A 16830-nucleotide genomic window follows, 5' to 3' on the forward strand; every position below is an offset into this window, starting at 1 on the left:
AAATTAATTTGATTTTCAATTTATCTGATAAGATAATGGCATGCCTACGACACGTGATAACTACGTGTAATGCGACACCGAGTCCCTCTACTCTCTCTTTCACACTTACGCGCTCACCAGGAGGCACATATACCCACTCTGTGTTCCTTTCTGCCATTAAAGTCTACCGTTACGACTACGGGATACTATGAAGGTGCGGCCTACGAAGCGGGCAAGAAAGGCTACTTGGCTCGCGTTCGGCCTTGTAGCACTAGCTGCGGTGTCCGCCTCTGCTCAAGGCTCGGGTGATCAGGCGGAGGAAACAGCAACCACCGACGTTTCTCCTGTGGCTACCGGTGTGGATGGCATAAATTCTGATGCTGCCGTAAGTCCGTATCCCGATGCTTGTGGCCTCTGTTCTAAATCATTCTAGGGCGCGTCCGCGTCGTCGCAGGAGCTCGGCCAGGCAGCTGCAGAAGGCGAGTGGCGATCTACATTTCCTATGGTCTCTCTAGCCTGACGGATGCGGTCTCAGCGGTAAGGGCTTATAAACAAGCTCTGCATACCCTCTCAGCGCTAGCGGCTCATCCTTCCCCATACGAATCCTTATTCTCAACACCCCGCGATTCGAATGCGAAGTCCATATTCTCTTCATTTCTTCCCAATTTACACGGACAAGGGCCGATAGGGAGCGCTGTCCGGATATTAGGTCGAATCCAACAGCAGATATTTCATGGTATACTTGGCGGAGATAAAGACGGAATTCCATTTCCAGGTTCTCGAAGAAAAGAGGAGGAGATGCATCGAAAAGCAATCAAGGTGGTGGACTTGTTGCAGCATTCCGCAGAACTGGGGAATATGGATGCGCTTTATACCCTAGCCCAGATATCTCTCGTGAGCTACTCAAACTTCAACTCATGCTTTTGTAGATCTGATCAAGTTTTAGCTACCTCCTACATCGCACTTTCCATCCAATCCAAATCTTGCATACGACTCCTACACGATACATGCGTCCCTTACTGGCAACGCTTCTTCTCAGGCTTTCTTGGCATTTTTTTTCGCAACGGGTTATCAGAATGTCGTTCCCGTCGATCAGGCAAAAGCCCAGCTATATTACACCTTTGCAGCCAACGGTGGAGACAAAGGTGCACAAATGGCACTAGGATATCGATATTGGAGCGGTATAGGTACATTGGAGGATTGCGACAGAGCTGTCGATTGGTATGAGCATTCTTCTGAACAAGCAATGGCCAAGTTCCGCGCTGGCCCTCCCGGTGGTCTGAGTCTACCTCTGACACCCACCAGACTCTCCGATCTTGATGGTGGCGTCTATGGACCTGGTGCTAGTGTATCTTCTACTGGTTTAAATGCTAATCGGGCAGCCATAAGAGCCGGAGTTTCACGCGCCTCTGGAGAAACCTGGGAGGACATAATTGATTATTACCTTGTGAGCGTGATGGTTGCCTGTCTACTCTTACACTGACACTATAACTAGTTCAACGCTGATCGCGGCGAGACGGACTTCGCTTATAGGCTCGGGAAAATTTACTACCAAGGCAGCATCTATGCTAGCCCGGGCGGCATAGCTTCCGGGAGTGAAGGGGTTGGAGCTATCACTCGGGACTATGCGCGCGCGAAACACTACTTTGAGCAGATTGTTCGACAAGTATGGCCTCGCGATCCACCCAATCCTCTTCAGCACAGGACAGCGACACCATCCATCAAAGACGAAGGTGCGCCAGTTGGGTACGCCTCTGCGAGCGCCGGTTATCTGGGGCGTATGTACCTACGAGGCGAGGGTGTGAAAGCGGACCCTGCCATGGCTAGAATGTGGTTCGAGAGAGGCGCCGATTATTCTGATCGTGAATGCCATAACGGGCTGGGAATCATCTGGAGGGATGCCTTAGTTCCGGGCACTAAACCGGACCTGAAGAAGGCGACGCAGTTTTTTACTGTGGCTGCTGGTCAAGAATTGGCGGAGGCGCAAGTCAATATTGCGAAATATCACTTCGGTACAGTGCAATCCTTTAGTTTTGGAATTAAATACTGATCGTAGACATAGATCGTGGCGAGCTTGGCTTGGCAACGACTTATTTTGAGACTGCGGTTCGTCTGGGATCTCCGTTTGAGGCTTTCTACTATCTTGGTCAAATACATTCTGCACAATCGAGAGCGCCTGGAATTCCTAAAAATGTGGCTTCCAGCTCGTGCGCAATGGCAGTTTCGTTCCACAAATTAGTATCTGAGCGAGGTGTTTGGGATGATGATTTGCTGCGAGACGCCGAAGCCGCCTGGTTCTCAGGAACTGATAGCGGCAAAGAGGTTGCATTGCTGAAGTGGTGGATTGCTGCTGAGAGAGGCTCTGAGATTGCGCAAAACAACCTTGCATATGCCCTAGACCAAGGTTCGTACTATCAACGATGCGGTCTTTCACAGCAACTGACCTTTCTTTAGATAAGAGCATTCTGCGCTTGACACGCTTTTCTCCAATGACAGCATCAAACGATACAGCACGTCTCGCTTTAACACAATGGACCCGAGCTGCAGCACAAAGGAACGTGGATGCATTGGTCAAAGTCGGAGACTATTACTATCACGGACTGGGAGTTCCCGAATATTCTGAATCAGTGCGGTTCGAGAAAGCAGCTCGATATTATCAGTCAGCCGCCGACACACAGATGAGTGCGTTGGCGATGTGGAATTTGGGTTGGATGTACGAAAACGGCGTGGGTGTTCCCCGAGTACGTGTCTCCATCAGACTGTCATAGAAGTCGAACTTGAATCGCCTTGTACAGGATTTTCATCTCGCTAAGCGCCACTACGATTTGGCCTTGGAGACCAATTCTGAAGCCTACATCCCCATTATCTTGTCTCTAGGAAAGCTGTACGTGCGTAGTATATGGCATACGCTCTTGGGAGGGACGGACGGGCTGAACCTCTGGTACGATGATGAAGATGGTGTGTGGAACTCAGCAGTCCCACTTTTCGGTGATGATATTGATTTGGGGTGTATCAGCTTCTCAGTCAAAGGAAGAAGTGCGTGAAATAGACGAAGGTTCACGGCAGACTGCGCCTGATCAAGTCCAGTCGGAGCAGCATCTGTACAGCGATGACGAAGAGGGACCTTGGTACCTGGGCAAAGCCAGGGAAGAGTTCGATCGAAGAAAAAAAGATCAGGCGCATGGCCATGGTGATGAAGAGGATCCTATACAGGTTGATTTTGCTGTAGTCATTTGCTGTCTTTGCTAACTGTATTTTCCAAGTGGGCCCGCGACCGTCGAAATGCCGAAGAACGCGAGAGCGAGTTCGGGCCTGACGATTATTTTGAGGGCGGATTGAGAGATGGGACAGAAGATAATTTCTCGGAAACCATGTTGTTGATCCTGCTGTGTCTGACCGTCTCAGTCCTCATTTATATTCGAACGCGGATGGTAGACCGCATGCGGCGAGATCAGCAGGGTCGTGATCAAGACGGACAACGGCCCGGAGTCGCAGAAGGGGGCAATGATGCTGTTCGTGCAGCTAATGGGGCCTTCCCACCACCAGGAGATCCAGCGCGAGACGAGTGGGTGATTCTTCGCTGATTTTTTCGAGAGCATGTGTAAAATACTTGTGTGAATAGCACCAGAAGGCATTTCCAAACATAAGCATACACACGTGGCACGTGTACCGTGGCTGCAGACAGCCAGAGGCGCTCACTGGCAGTATTATTCTATTCACTATTCTATTCCACTAGACACTCTACTCTAGAAACATTCATTCATGGCGTTTGATTTCTCTACGTTGACTCCTCTCATTCGGCAAATCCTGTCTGCACCTGGAACAGACCTGACGACGATCAGCGCGAAACGGGTTCGAAGGCAATTACTGAAACTGGACGACTCGTTATCAGCAGAATTTCTGAAGGAACACAAGGACGGTATAAACGCAATAATTACCAATGAGTATGACCGCATTAGCGCGAATCTTCAACGAGAGGGAAGTGATGATTCACAGGAGGAGGAACCAAGGAGCCAGGACGGAGACTCTGAAGGGGATGGAGAGGATGACGGGGAAGAAGATATGGAAATGGATCCACCGCCGGTAACGAAGAAGAAGAGGTCGTCGAAGAAGGCACGCGGAGTGAGTGATGCAGAGTTGGCACGCCAGCTTTCCAGCGAGATCAATGGGCGCTCCCGGAGAAGTAGTGGCGGCGGCAGAGGGGCAAGAGTTGGTGCTCCTAAACGCGGTGGTCGGTCCAGGAAGAGTGCTGCAACAGTGGACTCGGATGCTGACAGTGAGCTGGAAGGTGCTGGCAAGAAGTCCAGGAAGAAGTCAGCCGGTGGCGGTGCTGCTAAAGGAGGATTCGCCAAAGAATATGCACTGAGGTATAGCGTATTATTTCCTTGAATACTGAACCGTGTTCTAATCTATTATTTTGCAAAAGTGTACCTCTCGCGGCACTTCTTGATGTAGATAAGCTCTCGCGCCCTCAAGTCGTCAAACAGCTATGGGTTTATATCAAGGACAAATCCTTGCAGAATCCGTCTAACAGGCGCGAGATCCTCTGTGATGACAAGCTGAGGGCTGTCTTCAGCGTCGATAAAATTGACATGTTCAGAATGAACAAAGTCCTCGGACAGTGAGTATTCCCGCCGCACGACTGATAGGTTTGCTGATTGCCGTATCCCAATCTGCAGACATCTTCATGAAAACGAAGCGTAACTTTCTCATAATTCAACGGGTTCAGGACGATAATAATACACATCTTTCCGCCTTCCGCTCTCTGCTGTACCACTATCTTGAATTTCTTATACCTGGCTGAATCGGGCGTTTTCGTACCGTCTGCACTGTGAGTGTGGTACCAAATCTTGACATGTATTTTTATTGATGGAGCATAGATACGGCGCCCTTCAGCATTGTTGTATGCCATAATATTAAATATATCATGTTCATGAAAACTCGTTGAAGCTGTATCTCCCCGATTAGCCTAGCTTCACTGGTTCACACCGGCTCGAATACTTTATCTCATCAATATCGGCCATCCCTTGTTCGCCGTAGATGCTAGTCCTCGACGTGTCGACAGTTTGTGCTACTTTACGGCTTCACGCGTTTTTAAGGTGCAGGTTCCGGGTTCGACACCCACGTCCTTTGTCACCGCCTATATATTACTCTTGGTCTAGATCCCGGTATCATGTAGTACGTCACAGGCGCGCGGACGAGATCTGGCAAACTAACAAACACGCAAATGGAAAATATATACAGAACTAAAACCAACAAGAAAAACATTTCACAGCATGAAACATAGCAATATCAAACTATCAGAGAAGCTTCTTCCCTGTCATCCCTTGTTCCTCCTCAACCTAATTCAGCTTGCGACAGGTGCGTTGATGCCTCTTTAAGGCGTCTTTGCGTGACATCAGCCTGCTACAACCCTGGCACCGCATCTTTTCCTCCAACTCGAGTTCTCTTTCGGGACATCGCAATTGATGTCTGTTGCGATCATTCTGCCGCTGGAACATGCCCGAGCAACTCCCGCACGGAATATGTCCTGTCCCGCGAGGACGATGATTCGCAGAAACTTTAGGCTTACCACCAAGCCGAAAGTCGTCATCGCAGTCCTTTTGGGGATTCGAACGATTTCCCTTCGGTTTCTGCTTGTTGGAATTACGGGGCAGGGGACGCGTCGGTCGGGATAAACGCGCGACAGGACTGGGAGTCGATAGGGGTGTGGAGGGAAGACTAGATACATCAGAATCTAGCTCAGGTGTACTCAGAGGGGTGTGCCGTGCGCGTTTAGGCGACCGAGTTTCGGGTTTCGGCTCCTGTTCTTCTTCACCGTCAGAGTCCTCGCAATAGCTGACTCTTCTTTTTACGTAGCGACTGTAGCGCGTGCGAGGGTATTTTCTCTGAACGGCATACCCGTCGTCGGCAACAGACTTGGAAATCACGTCCGGCGGGACGCATGGCGAGGAAGGTAGAGAAGATGATGAGGTGGAGCTGGTCAAGGTGGCTGGGTTGATGGTCAAAGCTGGACTCGTCGCCTCGGAACGAAAAGACTCTAATGGAGAGACAGCTAGGGACCATGCCCTGTAACTGTAGACGTCTGAGTCGAACGGCAATTCAGGCTCGACGCAAGTGTCGCCGACACAGATCTTGATTGTAGAATCAGTACAGTACAAGTCACGATCCCAATAAGATATCCACCTCGTCGTATATTGCTTTTCCAGCGGCGAAGGATTCATCGATCTGGTCGGAAAACAACAAGAGTGGCAGGGTGTCAAGACCCCTAAACGCGATCATCAGACAGCCTGAAGAGGAGGGGGAGGAGAAGGACATACTGATCTCCGTCGGGAAAGCGGAGGTACGCGAAGTCTGAGTCGTGTCCCGACAAGGCCATGGAAGTTTTCCGTACCGACATCAGGGGACTTCCTGATTACTTATATTCCCAGTGATCAGTGTTGATCTATTTGCATCCGTGGGTCCATCACGCAGGGCTAATTCCTGACATGGTTTGACTCGAGCTCGAACACTTCTGATAGGCGCCCGCAGTTCACAGAGTGTAGGACACGGCATTTCACCGGGTAGCCATCGAAGGGTTGGACCGGTTCGGAGAAGCATAATTAAATTGTCATGGCCAAAGAACAAGCGACAGGGAGATAAAGTCATTGTCACAACAAAAGTAACAAGTAACGAGGTCGATAGCCATCCATGAGATAAATGATTAAAAAATCAATAAATGGAATAGTGGTCTAATTGGAAGTTCGCTTTCCTGGCTAGTTCTTTCTGAGCTTTCCGAGTTCGGTGTTAGTGCGTGTACTGTACATCCAGAGTCATCGATCACAGGCAGCTTTTCGGCAAAAAGTAGGATGAAGTGGTCTATCAAGTTCACGAGTCCAAGGGCACTAGAGGTCGTAACTGCCACGCAATGAATGGGACAGACTCGATACGACTTCAACGGATATCGCAGCACATCTAATTTGGAAACATTTACGAGAGTCTGTCGACAGTCATTTGAACTTGAAGTTGAGCGAAGGGCGCCGAAAAGATATGCCCTTTACCCTGATAATCAGAACACGCGCAAAGACAAGACATTCTGATAGGGTCGAGACAAATATATTCCGGTTCGACTGTAAGTTCCTCCCAAGATGGTTCAGTTCTCCTTTCAATAATTGGATATACACGAATGCTCTGGAATCCGAAAGCATTGCTACAACGTGCTCGCCACCTTGCCAGAGTGACAGTCCCAGGAACATACCCCGAGCCCGCGCTCGATTTGGGGGAAGGCCCGAAGGAAAACCAATTAACAGCCAGGATAACGTTAGGATACAAGAAGCTTCCAGGGTCCGTAGACAGGAGGCATAAGATCCGTGGTGCCATGACTCGCTCGATAGGTGCGGAAGCCTGCAGGCGAGAATCCCAAGAGTGATGGTAGTTAGCAAGTTCCAAGTTGAGTTGAATCGGTCCGAGTCCTCGGGTTGACAGCGTGGTACTGAGGACCCACCTTGACGTCATCCGATTTGATGTTGAATTCAACTTGAACAAGAGAGCCTGAGAGTTTCCTTGCTCAAGACAGATACTCAGGCAGGAATACGTACGGACTAGTATGAATGAGCTCCCAAGCTGCCGAAACTAAAATTATTCGGAGCACGACGTTCCGGTGCTTATGGTCCAGCCGCCCACCGTGGGGGCCAGAGCACGCGCTTAACAATTGGGTCTTTAGCTGGGTGTATATCTAGGGATAGTATTCCAAAGGTCTCAGCACCTTCGCAGCAGCAGCATCGCGACAATTATGTCCAAAGGTTCGAAATACTTACTGCAACATTGCTACTGGGCGTGGGTAAGCAAAGACAATTTACAATACAGTATGGATTGGCCAGAACAGTGTTTGAGATGATGAGACAGATACAGCCGCCCTGGAGATGGCCTTTTTTCCTGCGGGCGCCAAATACAGAATAACGATTTTTGCTTGTTGCCAGTGATCGCCACCATGCCCTCATCTTGGATATTTTACAGCCATCTCTTAAGCCATACATTCATCTCAATACCACGTCCACTCACCATTCTCACCTTACGACCGACACATAGGTCCGAGTTACCTGTCGCCGCAACACACCGCCCATCTCGTGGAGTCTGAGGCATGTATCACACCGCCTGTACTCCCTGCATTGATGAAGGACGAGAATCAGTCGATGTACATGCTATGGTCATAAAGGCCGAGGGATAAGATGGTTGGGGTCCTCGTAGGTAAGTTCCGCTCTTTTGGGGCGGATCCGCTCCTAGCACCTGCCGAAGTATCCTGCTCGCTCAGAGTCCCAAGACCGCCAGATTTCGTGCCACTAAACTAATGCACGTCACCCCTTTATCGGGCCAACCGTCTCTTCTGCAAAGTTTATCATTTTATTTTCCAAGACACGACTTCTTCATAGCCGCAGCCCGATCCACCACACGCTATTGAAAAATATCGTTAGGTCCACAGGCATTGTGACTGAGGACAATTATCGATCATTATCACCATCATACGATTAAAGACCTCGATTGTATTTGGAGGGTGCTGCTTATGACCACGATCGATTCGATTTCTGAGCAATACTCAGAAAACAGCCATCGTCGACCTCAAGGAGGACGCGCCGTCTGATATTTGACGCATTCTGAGGGCCACCTGCTTGGATAAGGTGATTATCAAGATTGCCGTCGTGGTATTCTCGTTTCTATATTCGCGAGGCCACTCCCTCTTCCTTCGATGCCATCCCAGCCCGAGCTTGCCAGCGTTTTCTCTTCCACAACAAGGTTTAGGATTTGTGCACCTTGTAAACCTTCGAAAAAATTTTCACCGTTAATAAACACCGTCTTGTGGCTAGCGTTGCGAAATCGGCTGTCGTTTGGTCCGATCGGCTGGAACTGTGGCGCAAGTTTTGAAAAAATCGCTTCCAGCATGTGCATTTCCAAAACCAAAGCATCGGTAATGCTCCACATGGTTGTATGAGAAAAATGGAGCCCCAGGATTTGGGATTATCTAACCGAGAGGATAGGAAAGAAAAGATACTCGCCGCGCCTCCAAATTTGGTCATCGATCACTCAGGTACATATCATTCTGTTTTTGGTAGTCATCGTTCATTATTACTACGCTTGAAAAATAATTTCATTTACGTCTGCTCGATGTCAAAGTCTTTTCCTTGACATTCTTAGCTGCCAAGTCTCCAAGAAGTCGTACTACAAGTAATCACTATTTACTTTTCATCTGGATTTTGGAGCACAAGATCGAAGGCTTATAGTAATATCCCAAACTTGGAGCTCTCTGGAACCTATCAAGATCAATGCGTTTTGGAATCTTGCTGATTATTTTTATTAGGAACTATGTACTCTTCTAAGTACTCTACTGTCGCAGCTCTCCAAGATGAAATAAATATACAATACGATTATGTGATGTAACATTTAAACTACGTAAGTTCAGGACAGCATGCCCACGACGAGTGATTGCAATTTCCCATCCCGGATAGCCTAGAAGCGATCTTATCATCCTAGTTCGCTGATTAGAGCTTAGAAGAAACTCACCTCGTGAATCAAAGAGACATTCTGTCCAACTGTCACTTCGTCTGTACCGTGTCCGTTAACAAAACGGTGGTAATTTTCAGATCCATGCATCCGGATGCCAAGAGTTATACGGACGAACTCGTACAAAGGACGCGTCTTCTTTAAATGCGTACTTGCTGGAGCAGCACCTCGCTCGCCTGAGAGATACGCGCGACGAAGTTGGTCCAAGAGCGCCGCCGACCTTGATGAAACACGCGAACGGAATAAAGGAATGGATGTTAGCGCTGATCCGGCAGCTGAACCAGAAATGAAGGTGCATGACGTGAAGAAGTCAACGAGCACTGTAGTACTCGACGCGGCAACTTTGTTCATCCGTTCAGTGGCATCCATCGTCGTTGTACGATCGAGCGCGTCGATCAGGGTCTTCCGTACTTTGGATGTAACGGAGGTAAGGTCGGGGTGAGATAGAATAGGGGCAAATAAATCAACGAGCTCCTCCTTAACGATGCTTGATATCCCATCTATCAGCTCCTCTCGTAGGACCCTCAAATCCAGAGCTGTTCCAATGCATCAAAACGCGATTGAAAATCGGATGGATGGAATGCGTACCTTGACAGATAACATATATATACGACGACATTAAAATTGATAGTACCTCAAGTGAGTTGATAGTAGCACGGCCAGATATCAGAGCAAGCGAGCTAAATTCCAAGTTAGAACGCCATGTTTCAGGAGAGAAAGGAGGACTTACTTCACAGCTTGGTTATGCATTTCTGCAGACTGGATATGTGTTGAAACGGGGTTTGCAAGGTAGCCGAGCTCTGCGACATATGCGGCTGTAGCGATATCAATTCCCTTGGCATGATAGTCTAGAGATGGGTCCGTAGCAGCCAAGGAAGGTGGCAAACCACGATTCATCGAAGGATCTATGAGCTCTGCACATTGTGCAAAGAGTATCTTGCCGAGATGATGAAGGCTGAGACGCGTCTTCTCCATCGCATTAGTGACAGCCATGGCCTGGAAGTTTCCGCCATTGTGGATGATGCCTGTCTCTCCGTCAGACAAGGGATTATCAGTGGCTGAAGAAAATGATGTTTTAAAAATAGAGGCGGGCAATAATAAATCCTACGTACTCGAATTACATTCCCGGGTTATTGTTTCGATTGACGCCAGTAGATCTTCAACCTGGGGACCGATGAACTGGGGAGCAGTTCGCAGAGGATAGCGGTCCTGTCGGAGAGTACCCTCGTCTTCCTTGATGGTCACCTCCTCTTCGTGTGTCATTGCGAACTGGCTGCCTTCCAACAGATCCCAAATGATCTTAGCAGACTCCACCTAAGATATATATCAATTCCCTGATACATTTAAGAGTGATTTATAGCATACCTGTCCAGGATGAGGACGTGCAACAGCGTGAATGAAAGGGTCAAACGATGCTCGGGTCCCGGCGAGAGCCTCCACACCCATGGCCGTGCAAACCTGCGCGAGTAAAGTGAGATGCAACGCATCGTTGAGAGCCAACGAGGCAACGGAGGCGGAAAAAGCGGTCCCGTTCAAGATGCCCAATGGTTCTTTCGAAGCAAGCGGCAAGGGGTCGATGTTATGTGACCTGAGTGCGTCGATGGATGGAGTAATAGTACGAGATCCAAATGCAGCCGGGCCATCGAACACGCGGATTGACGGGTTCCCAACGAGGGCACCGGCGATATAAGAAAGTGGCGAGAGGTCTACAACAAAAGGGGTCAATTATGAAAAAACGCGGGTTTCCATCGGAGTACATACCTCCGGATGCAGATATACTCCCGCGAAGAGGAACAACAGGAGTGATATTGTAGTCGAGAAGCTGCTTCATCTTTTCGATGAGTTCCCATCGGACACCAGAATGTCCACGGATGAGAGAGTTCATTCGTATCAGGATCGCTCCACGGACCCAGGACTCAGGCATCGTGGTTGAACCCATGGGATCAAGAAGAGGAAGCGCGTCCAGGGGTTTCGTCGAAGACGGCAGGACACCACTGTGCTGCATCTGCAGGAGACTGTGCCCTAGAACCAGAGGGAGGTTTGTACGCGTGTCAGCGCTGCCACCAAAGCCGGTAGAGACACCATAAATGCTAATCCCGTTGTCAACCTTGTCTGCAATGGCAGTACGGCTCTTCTCGACGCGCTTTTTGACCTCAGCAGACTGGGTCAGTTGCGCGGAGGCCTGATAGCGTGATGCTGCGGTGATAGCAGCAATAGATAATGTCTGTCCGTCGATAGTAACTGACTTTCCGTTCCTGAGTGACGATATGAGAACTGGTTAAGAATAAGAGGATTTTTAATGCACTCACTTGTAAGATTCGAGCTCTTTGAAGGATTGGACGAATTTTGAAAACAAAGTGATGGCGGGCAACGGGGAAGCAAGGATTGAGCCTTCTGCAATGGTGTTCACGGGTGTGATGTTGAGCATGACAACTTTACGGTCAAGCAGCCCGGGAGGAGGAGCAGAAGACAGGCGTCGGGGAGCCGTGCGAGTTTCGGAGAGAATAGCCATAGCGAATTAAGATAAGTAAAATTAGATAGTGAGGTAAGGGTAAGTCTATGCCGAAGGTGAAGAGCTGGACAGTTGGTGAGAAGATGGTTGCAAGTCATCGCCAGCACGTCCTTTAAATACGGGTCCAGCGATAGATAATGATTCGATCACCGCTTCAAGACTGGTCCGTCATCTAACCTCCGGTTATGAATTATCATAGCATTCGGTTCCTGCCCCGGAAGATACGTACTGTAGATCATCAGTTTCATCACTGGTTTCAACCGATAACGGCAAAGTCATCATCCACCGCGGGACCAAAATGACTGGAGTGTAGAAGCTGAATTCAAGGAAGCCTATTGCTGACTGAGGTGGAAGATTGAGGGAAGCGCTTTTTGGACCAATAAACACATACCGAAGGACACCGAGAAAATTTCCAGTCAAGTCGCCGTGCCATGAGTTTATAATCGTGTACTCCCGGAACGCAGGGCCCGTAGATTGTTGCACAGCTTCGTCAAGTTGATCGAAAATACCTTACTGACTTGTGACTCATGTACTTAGCAGATCCCGTTCCCGCCTCCGAGCTTCGAGGGCCTTGACGCAGCAAAAATGGCCAATTTGTCCTGATCCTCCTTGAAGGCACAAACAAGTACATGAACAAACATCTTCAAGGGCCGAGGCTGCACAGCACATTGTGAAATGAACTTGACTGCTGTCATTCTCCATTCTTGACAATGATGTACGAGTGTCGGAAAGACTGCGAAACATCTTGAATGTCGAGTTTTGAAGGGGGATATAACTTGACAAAAAGATGGGTTATCTGGTGAAGCGATATGATAGGATTGTTAAATGCGTTCTGATATTTTAGAATGACCGACCGGGGGCCGCCCGTATAAAACGGAAGCCCCACTTCGGCAAATGTATCCACCGTTTGTTAGGCTAGGTATCTAAATGAAGGCACCTATATGGACAGCCATCAGCTGACGCGCCCAAACCAATGGGAAGGAAAGCATTTACCTGGTTAATACCGCATGCCATAGGAACGTTGTATTGGGAGTGCAAACTAGGAAACAAGTCTATCCCATTTAAGATAAGAATGTAAATGTAAATGTTAAAAAACGAACAAATCACATAGCCCAGATAGATGTAAGATATACAATGCTACAGAAAGACAGAAAATGATGAGATAAAAGATACACGTATAAAAAGCAAAGTAATACGAGGACAGCATTTAGATGGTTACTCGATCGGCTGACGAAGGGCCATGAGCGGGAGGAAAACAGTCAAGCGTATCATGCGTACCTTAAAACGAATGTTGGCATGTCAGGTGGTAGCAGTTCGAGTCTTCTTGTCCCGCGATCGTTGTACATTGCGTTTCCCGCAGGCATCTGTACGTTCGTGGCGTATACGAGCATCAGAGCGAGAAAGATCGATGCCGCAAATTTTACACTTTACGTTGTCGGACTGCTCCTGGTAGTCGGGATGTGCACCTGAAGCACGAATATGACGAGTAACGTCATTTTTCCTCGTAAACGTCTTGGTGCACCCCGGTATGGTGCACCTGAACCGTTCAGTAGCTTTTCGCTTTTTTGAAGCTTTACTAGTAGATTTAATCTTCCGCTTCTTGGGCGCGGCATCGTCATCCAGTTCATCGTACTCATCGTCGACCTGCTGCTCATCGTCGGAGGGAAGTTCATCCATGGTTTGGACGACAGGATGCTTGTCACCTGTGTATTCCTGTTCATATTCACTGTCGTCATCGGTGTCATCCTCCGACTCCAGTTGCTGCACCTTCTTTGTAGCGATACGCGCACGGGTAGCGGCACGACGGGATGAACCCGATCGAATGGTCGTAGGTGACGGTGAAGATTTTGGTGAACGACTGTTTGTTGGTTTGTGAACCTGTATCGTAACCTGCGGTTCAGTGTCGCGCAGTTTCGAAGGGCCAGCCGGAGTTATGATACGGGGTGCACGGACGGAAGAGACACAAATAGAGTCTGTATCATTTGTGACACTTTGCAATAAGTCTGCAGATTCCTGTCTGCCATAGAAGATGGCTTGGTGTCGGGGAGCGTCCGACGGAGTCTTTGGGTTGTCATGGTCGTCACTGCTAGTGTCCTCCTCCTCGTGATCGGGAGAACGTGGTTCTCCTTTATCAGAGTCGGATTCAGTGTCCGCATCACCGGTCTCAGCGTGCATGGAAGAGAATGATGACAAGTCAGGCGAGTCCTCTGGCCGGAGAGGATTGGATCCCTCGGAGCTTGCCCGCGGCTCAGAGGGAGGTGGAGAAGGAGGATAGTAGCGAAAAGGAGGTATGTCAGCAAGAATTTCATCCTGCAGACGCGTTAAAAGCCGGTAGCGGAGCCGAAGACAAGGCACAGACCTTCTTCCTGATGTTCATGGGTTCGGTGACATACATCTTGGTAGGCATGAGCTTCGGGATGGATTCCTTGTCTGTATTGTACCAGACGAGATTCATGGCAGGGCTGGTTGGCGACGAGGGGACTGTAGGTACGATGCTGGGATCGACAGGATGAGTTGGCCATGGGCTCCAAGTGCTGTAGGACGTCAAATGAGAATTAAAGGCGTGAGAAAGGGTACGGGACGCACCCCACATCACCGCTGGCGGGGCTGCTGACGACGACGATGGCATCGTCGACGGTAGCTGATGGTGGAATAGACATGGAGGGGTGATGAGCCTGGGAGCCCTGAGAGAGCATCGTGGGTTGATCATATACGTCGTTTGCGGTTGTTTTGTTTTGGAATTATGTGAAGCGCCGTCCGTGGCGCCGCGCCACAAAGTGTTATATCCACAGACGGTACCAAGCGCCACGACCCGATATCCTTCCGTCCCTCCTCTGTCCCTTCCCAAGGCAGAAAACCAGCAAAACCAGCAAAACCAGCAGGCCAGCGCTCAGCTTCCTCCTTATCACCTCGCAACGTGTCGCTCGGATATCACAAAGCCGTGCAGGGACAGAATTAATACAGTGTCGCCACGACCATCTTCGAAAACACTCCAATCTTTTCGGAATGAGTTGATCAATCAACAGCGAGCATGTGCCAAACGGAAAGATAGTGGCGTAAACCCACGTGACTGTCGTTCCTTTTAATTTTCACCCACCACCATGGTAAGCATCCTTGCTGCCTTCGTTTCATCCGCTCACTCAATCTTCACAGGGAAAAGCAAAGAAAACGCGGAAATTCGCAGCTGTAAAACGCATGATCAGTCCCAAGGACATTCGCTTGTGAGTCCGGAACACCGACGCTCTTCCCCGCATTTCACATATTCTCTAGAAAAGAAAATCAGGCGAAACTGCAGAAAAAGGAAGAAGAGACCAAGGCAAAAGCCGTTCGACGGGTGTACGTCTGTCTCGGTCCCGCTACATTACTGATCCTAACAAATGATGAATAGTGCACCTGTTGCCTCGTCCTTGTTCCTGGCCCATAACACGGCGCTAGTCCCTCCTTATCGTGTCCTCATAGATACCAATTTCATCAATTTCTCTCTCCAAAATAAGCTCGAACTCGTTAGTGGGATGATGGACTGTCTGTATGCCAAATGTAAGTCCTAGCTCTTCTCACACCAACATCTGCTCATCGCATCCAGGTATACCTTGTGTCACAGACTGCGTTATGGCCGAACTCGAGAAACTGGGACACAAGTACCGTGTCGCTCTTCGGTACGTCCCCTCAGCTGTCAATAACACCTTACATTCTCACGTCGATAAAGCGTCGCTCGAGATCCCCGATTCGAGCGTCTGCGCTGTACACACCCCGGAACCTATGCAGACGATTGCCTCGTTCAAAGAGTTTCTTCCCACAAATGCTACATCGTAGCGACATGCGATCGCGAACTTCGGCGACGCATTCGTCAAATACCAGGCATCCCACTGATGTACATCGTTCGGAGGAAGTACGCCATCGAGCGCTTACCCGACCAGGGTGCACCGACTTGACCGGGTACCATCTATTTTGTCCTTATTGTATTGTATCATTAAATGTGCGTCATGTCTGCTGCTCCGTCCGTAAAGTTTTGCTTACTCACTCGTAAGGTTTTCTATCACGCAGCGTACTATTAGATGTTTCCATTTCGGTCTCATTCACTACAACGTGTTCCGGCGCCCTGCCAGACAGTTGACTGACGTTCCCACAGCAAAATGGAGCCGACCGGAACTCCCCAAAAAAACATAAGCAGGGAAGCATTTGGTGGATCCCGATCTCCGTTTGATGTCGTAACTAGCAATATTCTGTCCTCATTAGTTTCGCTTCAACGCCAGCCTTCCATCCATCAGCCTCATTCCAACTCTGCATCGTGACGGTCCTAGATTCATCCTCCCGGGCGCCGTGGCTATACCCAACTCGGCATTCGAACGCCACACCAAGCAGCCAGGGTTGGCCGGCAGCGACATTTCTCCGCAGTGTCCTGCTTTAGCCCGATAGTCACTTTCGTACCGACTATTTGGTGTACATGTATCAAAATTGATATTGACGATCACAACTATCCGCAACTAGGGTTTTTAACGCTCGAATACAATAACTCGAGTGACTCTGTTGGTGCGCCACACGTCTACGTGGCCCCACGGTGGATGACTATCCGGCGAATCTTAATTTGGGGGGGTAGTTTCGTACCAGGACAACCTACCTATTTCGCACTTTCCCCTCTGAAAACAGACTAGGCCTGCTCATTCGGGAATCTATAAATGAGATTAATAACGATGTGGCTGGCGGGCTAAGAAATATCGCGTAATGCGACCATCATTGAGAAGAACGTCCGTGTTGTTGTGCTTATCACAGTCTTGTCTAATGGAAAATGTGGCGCGTTTAGCTTG

General features: G+C 49.2%; 9 protein-coding genes across 9 annotated transcripts; 3 read left to right on the top strand and 6 right to left on the bottom strand.

Moving 5' to 3' along the window:
* Positions 1 to 82: 82 nt before the first annotated feature.
* On the top strand, positions 83 to 3187 carry BT62DRAFT_599236 (HCP-like protein). The gene is made up of 8 exons (XM_043181552.1): positions 83 to 364; positions 434 to 458; positions 515 to 873; positions 926 to 1426; positions 1475 to 1991; positions 2042 to 2383; positions 2434 to 2720; positions 2775 to 3187. Exons 1-8 carry the CDS (start codon positions 188 to 190, stop codon positions 3021 to 3023), a joined length of 2457 nt encoding a protein of 818 aa, XP_043043152.1. The 5' UTR covers positions 83 to 187; the 3' UTR covers positions 3024 to 3187.
* A 269-nt stretch (positions 3188 to 3456) lies between these two features.
* BT62DRAFT_599143 (SWIB-domain-containing protein) lies at positions 3457 to 5027 on the top strand. Its single transcript, XM_043181551.1, has 5 exons — positions 3457 to 3544; positions 3602 to 4346; positions 4406 to 4600; positions 4659 to 4810; positions 4860 to 5027. Exons 2-4 carry the CDS (start codon positions 3742 to 3744, stop codon positions 4681 to 4683), a joined length of 825 nt encoding a protein of 274 aa, XP_043043153.1. The 5' UTR covers positions 3457 to 3544; positions 3602 to 3741; the 3' UTR covers positions 4684 to 4810; positions 4860 to 5027.
* Positions 5028 to 5246: 219 nt separating this feature from the next.
* BT62DRAFT_928382 (uncharacterized protein) lies at positions 5247 to 5897 on the bottom strand (the record flags this gene model as incomplete). The annotated part of the gene is made up of 2 exons (XM_043185492.1): positions 5839 to 5897; positions 5247 to 5785 (listed from the first exon to the last, which is right to left on the bottom strand). Coding segments are annotated over exons 1-2 (499 nt in total), but the record flags the coding sequence as incomplete, so codon positions are not given.
* Positions 5898 to 6948: 1051 nt separating this feature from the next.
* On the bottom strand, positions 6949 to 7473 carry BT62DRAFT_1001944 (uncharacterized protein; the record flags this gene model as incomplete). Its single annotated transcript, XM_043176792.1, has 1 exon — positions 6949 to 7473. The coding sequence occupies one exon, from the start codon at positions 7471 to 7473 to the stop codon at positions 6949 to 6951; it is 525 nt and encodes a 174-aa protein (XP_043043155.1).
* Positions 7474 to 8133: 660 nt separating this feature from the next.
* BT62DRAFT_1073089 (uncharacterized protein) lies at positions 8134 to 8934 on the bottom strand (the record flags this gene model as incomplete). The annotated part of the gene is made up of 3 exons (XM_043178914.1): positions 8134 to 8302; positions 8574 to 8620; positions 8688 to 8934. 3 exons carry the CDS (start codon positions 8932 to 8934, stop codon positions 8144 to 8146), a joined length of 453 nt encoding a protein of 150 aa, XP_043043156.1. The 3' UTR covers positions 8134 to 8143.
* Positions 8935 to 9408: 474 nt separating this feature from the next.
* Positions 9409 to 11941, bottom strand: BT62DRAFT_886411 (phenylalanine ammonia-lyase; the record flags this gene model as incomplete). The annotated part of the gene is made up of 8 exons (XM_043182877.1): positions 9409 to 9459; positions 9514 to 10049; positions 10102 to 10193; positions 10244 to 10571; positions 10626 to 10827; positions 10879 to 11219; positions 11275 to 11768; positions 11823 to 11941. 8 exons carry the CDS (start codon positions 11939 to 11941, stop codon positions 9409 to 9411), a joined length of 2163 nt encoding a protein of 720 aa, XP_043043157.1.
* A 911-nt stretch (positions 11942 to 12852) lies between these two features.
* BT62DRAFT_599607 (uncharacterized protein) lies at positions 12853 to 13537 on the bottom strand. Its single transcript, XM_043181556.1, has 5 exons — positions 13304 to 13537; positions 13222 to 13252; positions 13126 to 13162; positions 13019 to 13077; positions 12853 to 12962 (listed from the first exon to the last, which is right to left on the bottom strand). Exons 1-5 carry the CDS (start codon positions 13414 to 13416, stop codon positions 12936 to 12938), a joined length of 267 nt encoding a protein of 88 aa, XP_043043158.1. The 5' UTR covers positions 13417 to 13537; the 3' UTR covers positions 12853 to 12935.
* On the bottom strand, positions 13538 to 14923 carry BT62DRAFT_599606 (uncharacterized protein). Its single transcript, XM_043181555.1, has 4 exons — positions 14612 to 14923; positions 14385 to 14559; positions 13729 to 14335; positions 13538 to 13672 (listed from the first exon to the last, which is right to left on the bottom strand). The coding sequence occupies exons 1-4, from the start codon at positions 14719 to 14721 to the stop codon at positions 13659 to 13661; spliced, it is 906 nt and encodes a 301-aa protein (XP_043043159.1). The 5' UTR covers positions 14722 to 14923; the 3' UTR covers positions 13538 to 13658.
* BT62DRAFT_599465 (Fcf1-domain-containing protein) lies at positions 14714 to 16386 on the top strand. The gene is made up of 7 exons (XM_043181553.1): positions 14714 to 15129; positions 15179 to 15246; positions 15296 to 15361; positions 15414 to 15562; positions 15609 to 15681; positions 15732 to 16001; positions 16070 to 16386. The coding sequence occupies exons 1-6, from the start codon at positions 15127 to 15129 to the stop codon at positions 15955 to 15957; spliced, it is 585 nt and encodes a 194-aa protein (XP_043043160.1). The 5' UTR covers positions 14714 to 15126; the 3' UTR covers positions 15958 to 16001; positions 16070 to 16386.
* Positions 16387 to 16830: the final 444 nt, after the last annotated feature.

This window comes from Guyanagaster necrorhizus, assembly GCF_019112545.1.
Source record: "Guyanagaster necrorhizus MCA 3950 unplaced genomic scaffold BT62scaffold_5, whole genome shotgun sequence".
Classification (NCBI taxonomy): Eukaryota; Fungi; Basidiomycota; class Agaricomycetes; order Agaricales; family Physalacriaceae; genus Guyanagaster; species Guyanagaster necrorhizus.

Coding starts and splice junctions, on each gene's coding strand:
- BT62DRAFT_599236 (XM_043181552.1), top strand. CDS start 188: ATGAAGGTGCGGCCTACGAAGCGGGCAAGAAAGGCTACTTGGCTCGCG. Junction 459..514: donor CGGCCAGGCAGCTGCAGAAG/GCGAGTGGCGAT, acceptor ATGCGGTCTCAG/CGGTAAGGGCTTATAAACAA. Junction 2,384..2,433: donor TGCATATGCCCTAGACCAAG/GTTCGTACTATC, acceptor ACCTTTCTTTAG/ATAAGAGCATTCTGCGCTTG.
- BT62DRAFT_599143 (XM_043181551.1), top strand. CDS start 3,742: ATGGCGTTTGATTTCTCTACGTTGACTCCTCTCATTCGGCAAATCCTG. Junction 4,347..4,405: donor GCCAAAGAATATGCACTGAG/GTATAGCGTATT, acceptor ATTTTGCAAAAG/TGTACCTCTCGCGGCACTTC. Junction 4,601..4,658: donor ATGAACAAAGTCCTCGGACA/GTGAGTATTCCC, acceptor CCCAATCTGCAG/ACATCTTCATGAAAACGAAG.
- BT62DRAFT_599607 (XM_043181556.1), bottom strand. CDS start 13,416: ATGCTCGTATACGCCACGAACGTACAGATGCCTGCGGGAAACGCAATG. Junction 13,163..13,221: donor ACCATCTAAATGCTGTCCTC/GTATTACTTTGC, acceptor GTCTTTCTGTAG/CATTGTATATCTTACATCTA. Junction 13,078..13,125: donor CTATCTGGGCTATGTGATTT/GTTCGTTTTTTA, acceptor TAAATGGGATAG/ACTTGTTTCCTAGTTTGCAC.
- BT62DRAFT_599606 (XM_043181555.1), bottom strand. CDS start 14,721: ATGCTCTCTCAGGGCTCCCAGGCTCATCACCCCTCCATGTCTATTCCA. Junction 14,560..14,611: donor CCCGCCAGCGGTGATGTGGG/GTGCGTCCCGTA, acceptor GACGTCCTACAG/CACTTGGAGCCCATGGCCAA. Junction 14,336..14,384: donor CCATGAACATCAGGAAGAAG/GTCTGTGCCTTG, acceptor ACGCGTCTGCAG/GATGAAATTCTTGCTGACAT.
- BT62DRAFT_599465 (XM_043181553.1), top strand. Junction 15,362..15,413: donor GCAAAAGCCGTTCGACGGGT/GTACGTCTGTCT, acceptor AATGATGAATAG/TGCACCTGTTGCCTCGTCCT. Junction 15,682..15,731: donor AAGTACCGTGTCGCTCTTCG/GTACGTCCCCTC, acceptor ACGTCGATAAAG/CGTCGCTCGAGATCCCCGAT.